The sequence below is a fragment of the Oratosquilla oratoria genome, chromosome 14 (genome assembly GCF_046742065.1).
Source record: "Oratosquilla oratoria isolate Oo_2021 chromosome 14, ASM4674206v1, whole genome shotgun sequence".
In the NCBI taxonomy this organism is placed as follows: Eukaryota; Metazoa; Arthropoda; class Malacostraca; order Stomatopoda; family Squillidae; genus Oratosquilla; species Oratosquilla oratoria.
Genome location: NC_134790.1, coordinates 68,322,406 through 68,327,696, shown reverse-complemented (window position 1 = coordinate 68,327,696; position 5,291 = coordinate 68,322,406). Strand labels below are relative to the sequence as shown.

Sequence of the window (5,291 nt, the reverse complement as noted above, 5' to 3'; positions counted from 1 at the left end):
TATATTGTTTCTTTTGTCATAATTCGAGATAACTATGTTATAAAATTCGAGCAAGTTAGTCACGCAAGAACGTTTCCGTCTGAAACCATGCTGGCTATCATTTATCAAACAGTTACTTTCTAAATGAGGTTCGATAGCAACTCTGATGATAGTTCCCATCATTTTCCCTACGATTAAAGTCAAACTTATAGGCCTGTAGTTATTTGGTTTCTTTTTGTCACCTTTTTTGAATATGGGAGTAACGTTAGCTAGTTTCCATTGTCTTGGGACATCTCTGGATATGATGGATTTCTTGAAAATAATTTCTAATGAAACAGTAATCTCATTCCTCATTTCCTTTAAGATTCTTGGAAGCCGACCGTCAGGCCCTGGTGTTTTATTAACTTTGAGTTTCTCTATACACCTCCTAATTTTTTCTTTTGTTATATTTAGCATAGTAAGTTTACCCTAGACTTTTCATAGGTTTCAGTTTGGAGTTCCTTTTCATGTGTTTCGTTTACACATTACTTCATTTGAATATTCAAGTTGACCGTCAGCAGATAATAGTGGACCAATTTGATTCCTAACAACCTTTTTATCTCTAATGTAACTACAGAATTCTTTGGGATGCTCTGGATTTATCAGCGATATTCATTTCGTATTGTCGTTTTCGTTTTTTATTGTCTTTTTTAAATATCTCTGTATTAATGCGTAACTTTGATAGTCATTAGATGCACCCGAGTACTTGTATTTCTTATCATGTTGTCTCTTTTTAGGAATACTTTTTTCAGTTTCAGTTGCAGTCCCTGTCTCCGACGTCGAGGCGGTTCTGTTGCGGGGGGCACATGGGAGATATGTCGGCCGCGTCGCTCTTGATATCTCCGAAATGCCTAGGTGCTGAGGGCCTATCCTTGTGACTTACGCACCTGAATAAAGCGGCGAGTCGCGGTCGCTGACAGGTGGTGGAGAGCGATGGGCCGGAAGGCGCTAGGACGGCAGGTGCCACAAGCATCATCCTACTCACTGCGCCATCTTATGTGTGCAACAGAAACGCGGGGGGACGTTTGGAATCTTTATTGTAACGTAATGCGTACAGGAGTCACAGTAGTGAGAGCTACATGCTCCCAGTAAGACAGACGGCTACAGACTGACGTGGGGGCAACGTCGTACTCTCTGGGTAGAAGGAAGACGATGCCACGTTGTATTACACATGTATCAATCAATGAGGGCCTTACGCACATAACAAAGTGTCCTCTGTACTGGAAAGCGTCTGGGGGTCGGGCACGCCACAACACTGCGGTGCAAACCTACGGTGCCCTGCTCGGGTCGAATGCCATGGTCCTCTTGTAACACTATACTACACTTACAATCTTAAGTTTTAGTTTATAATTTTTCTGCATTGAAATACACACACAGACACACAGACACACAGACACGCACACGCACACGCACACACACACACACACACACACACACACACACACACACACACACACACACACACACACACACACACACACACACACACACACACACACACACACACACACACACACACACACACACACACACACACAAACACACACACACACACACACACACACACACACACACACACACACACACACACACACACACACACACACACGCACTCACACACATGCACACGCACGTACCTAATGTGGTAATTATACAGCGGTTTCTAAGATTGTTGTAATGTCTTATGATTATATTAGAAACTTAAGTTAACATATTGTATTGTCAAAGAATTGTAAGATCATCTGTTATCATACACATACATACATACATATACCAAAGCTTTTTCCCCCTTCCAAGGGAGGTAGCCAAAAAGAGAAAGGCATAAAAACACTCCCACCCATTTCATCCCTAAATACACTCCACACCCCTCCCACCCTTCCTCTCATCTGAGCACCTCCTGGATGACGGGTCATCCCTGCACCCTGCCCACCGCCCTGGGTCAGAAGCAGTGTCGCAAGACACAGTACATCCACAGCAAGGCCGCTTCATTTAATCGGCGACCCCCCCTCTCCGTCCCCCTTTGCATATAAGGCGAGGACGGGGAGAAATCCCTTCGGGCTGCGTAAAAATTAACTCACACATACTACCCCACCCCCCACCCCCCCGCCCATTCCTCCTCATGCAGTCACAACATCATCCATATACAACCATTCTCCACTCACCTCTGTCTTCCGTCCTCTCCCTTCCTTCCTCAACAGACATTCCCCTCTTCCCCAAAGCCCCCTTCACCCCATCCATCCACCTCATCCTAGGACGTCCCCTCATGTTCACTCCCTCCACATCTGCCTTCCATACCTCTTTTACTAGTCTTTCTTCACTCATTCTTTCCATGTGTCCAAACCATCCTAATATTCTTTCATCAACCCTATCTCCCAAATCCTTTTTCACCCCTGTTCTCCTCCTCACCTCCTCATTTCTCAGTCTATCCAGCCTAGTAACCCCCACCTTACTTCTCAGACACCTCATCTCAAACACATTCAAACTCCTTCTCTCTTCTTCTCTTATGTTCCACGTTTCTGCCCCATACAGTGCTGTTGGCACAATCACTCCTTCATACAGTCTCCTCTTCGCATCCATTCCCAAATGTCTATTCCTCATTACACTCTTTAAACCACCAAGGCATTTACTCGCTTCTCTCAATCTACATTCTACCTCCACCTTCACTCCACCTTTTCCTGCTACACTTGCACCCAAGTATCTAAAACTATCCACTTCCTCCAGTCGCTCTCCCTTAATGTTCACTTCCAGTCTACTGCCACTTTCACCCCTTGTACATCTCATCACCTTACTTTTACCCACATTTATCTTTAGCTTTCTTCTATCACATACTCTCCCAAACTCTGCCACCAGCTTTCTCAATCCCTCCTCTGACCCTGCCACAAGCGCAGTGTCGTCCGCAAACAACAGCTGGCTCACCTCCCACTTTTCTCCATTTTCTTTAACCATCTCCAATTCCTGACTCACTACCCTAGCATTCACCTCTCGCACCACCCCATCCATGTATAAGTTGAACAGCCAGGGCGACATAACGCATCCTTGACGAAGTCCCACCTTTACTTCAAACCACTCACTCTCTCCATTTCTAATCCTAACACATGCTCTACTACTCTCATAAAAACTCTTGACAGCTCCCAAAAGCTTTCCTCCTATCCCATAAATCTACATAACCTCCCACAGTGCCTTTCTGTCTACCCTATCATAAGCCTTTTCCAGATCCATAAAAGCCCAAAAAACATCCTTCCCCTTTCCTATAGCTTTCTCACATATCTGTCTTTCCACAAAGATCTGATCTACACAACCTCTACCCGTCCTAAATCCACACTGTTCCTCACCAATTACTCCTTCTGTTCCTCTCCTAATCCTCTCAATCAAGATCCTCCCATAAGCCTTCCCTACTACACTCAACAGGCTAATCCCTCTGAAATTACTACATTCACACTTGTCCCCTTTTCCCTTGTAAAGAGGAACTATACAGGCACTACTCCAGTCCTCCGGTACTCTACCCTCTCTCCAGCAAACATTAAATAACCTCACCAACCAGTCCACCATCACTGAACCTCCCTTTTTCAGACATTCTGCATGACATCCATCCAGACCAGGTGCCTTACCTGCTTTCATCATCTTTACAACTGCCCTCACCTCATCCTTCCTTATTTCTCCTCCATTCTCCTCACTCATCACTCTCATTTTCTTCGCATTTCCCACTGCAGCTATCTTTCCTTCCCTATCCTCCTTCACATTCAGCAACTCCCTAAAATATTCTGCCCATCTTCCCCTCACTGCCATCTCTTCCATTATCAACTCTCCATCTGTACTTTTTACCTTTTCTTCCCTACTTGATTCGCCTCCTCTTCCTCTCTTAATTTCTTTCCAAAACATCTTTTTATTACTTTCAAAATTTTCTGTCATACTCCTACCCCATTTCACATCTGCTCTCCTCTTTGCCTCCTTTACCTTTTGCTTTACTTCTCTTTTCTTTTCTTTGTACCTCTCATATGACTCCCCTGTCCTCTTTTGTAACCAATCTGTGAAAGCTCGCTTCTTCTCTTCTACAACCTTCTTTGTTTCCTCATCCCACCATTCACTACCCTTTCTTCTATTTCCCCCTGTCCTTCTTGTTCCACACACCATCCTTGCACACTTTAAGACTCCCTCCTTGAACCATCCCCATTCCTCCTCCACCCCCATCTCTGCTCTATCCTTTACTCCCTCCCACTCCTCCTTCAGCTTCTTTTCGTACTCCTCCTTTTCCTTTTCATTCAAGGAGTTCACTCTAAGAACCTCCCTACCTTTTGTCCCTTTCCTCCTTCTCCATCTATCCTCCACTCTCAGCTTACCTTCCACCAAAAAATTATCTGATATTCCCCCACCCTCTCCCCTTAGCACATGTACATCCTTAACTCTTCCTATCATAATCCTATTTACCACTACATAATCCATTAGCGCAACATCAAGAATGTAAAGCCGAAGTTCAGAAAATCACTCGAAACCTGAAAAATCAATGGTGGAGGGACAAGGCAAAGGAAATTCAGCAACTTGCAGATGCCAAGGACTCCAGAGGCTTCTTCAGTGCCACCAAAGCAATCTTTGGACCATCAACCAGTGGTCAAGCCCCACTGAGAAGCAAGGACGGTTCAACCATCCTCAAAAGCAATGCCGAGATAAATGCGAGATGGAAAGAACACTTCGAAGACCTCCTAAATCAAGACACCACTTTCGACAGTGACTTCCTAAACTCTGTTCCAAAACAACCAATTGAAGATTCTCTAAGCAACTTACCAACCCTTGCTGAAGTGAAAGAAACCATCAACACCCTGAAGAACAACAAGGCTGCTGGGCTGGACGGGATCCCTACTGAGATTTATAAAATCGGTGGTAACTTACTCCACAACCAACTGCACCAGCTCCTCATCAAGATCTGGACCAATGAGGAGTTACCCTCTGACCTCAGAGATTCAGCCATTATAACTATATACAAGAGGAAGGGAGAACGATCTTAATGTGGAAATTACAGGGGAATCTCCCTGTTGGCAACTGCTGGTAAGGTACTTGCTAGGATTATGAACAACAGCTTAAAACTTCTGGCTGAGAAAATCCTTCCAGAGACTCAAACAGGTTTTAGACCGGCTCGGGGAACAAATTATATGATTTTCACCTTGCGTCAACTCCAAGAAAAATGCCGTGAACAGTACCAACCATTGTACATGGCCTATGGATGCCCTCCAAAGTACATTCGCATCCTAAGACTCCTCCATGATGGCATGTTTGCAATT

The 5,291-nt window shown here is 44.6% G+C and overlaps 1 protein-coding gene across 1 annotated transcript; it reads left to right on the top strand.

The window, feature by feature from the left end:
* Nucleotides 1-1,097: 1,097 nt before the first annotated feature.
* On the top strand, nt 1,098-5,018 carry LOC143032708 (uncharacterized). The gene is made up of 3 exons (XM_076197597.1): nt 1,098-1,106; nt 1,747-1,750; nt 4,462-5,018. Exons 1-3 carry the CDS (start codon nt 1,098-1,100, stop codon nt 5,016-5,018), a joined length of 570 nt encoding a protein of 189 aa, XP_076053712.1.
* The last annotated feature ends 273 nt before the right edge of the window (nt 5,019-5,291 follow it).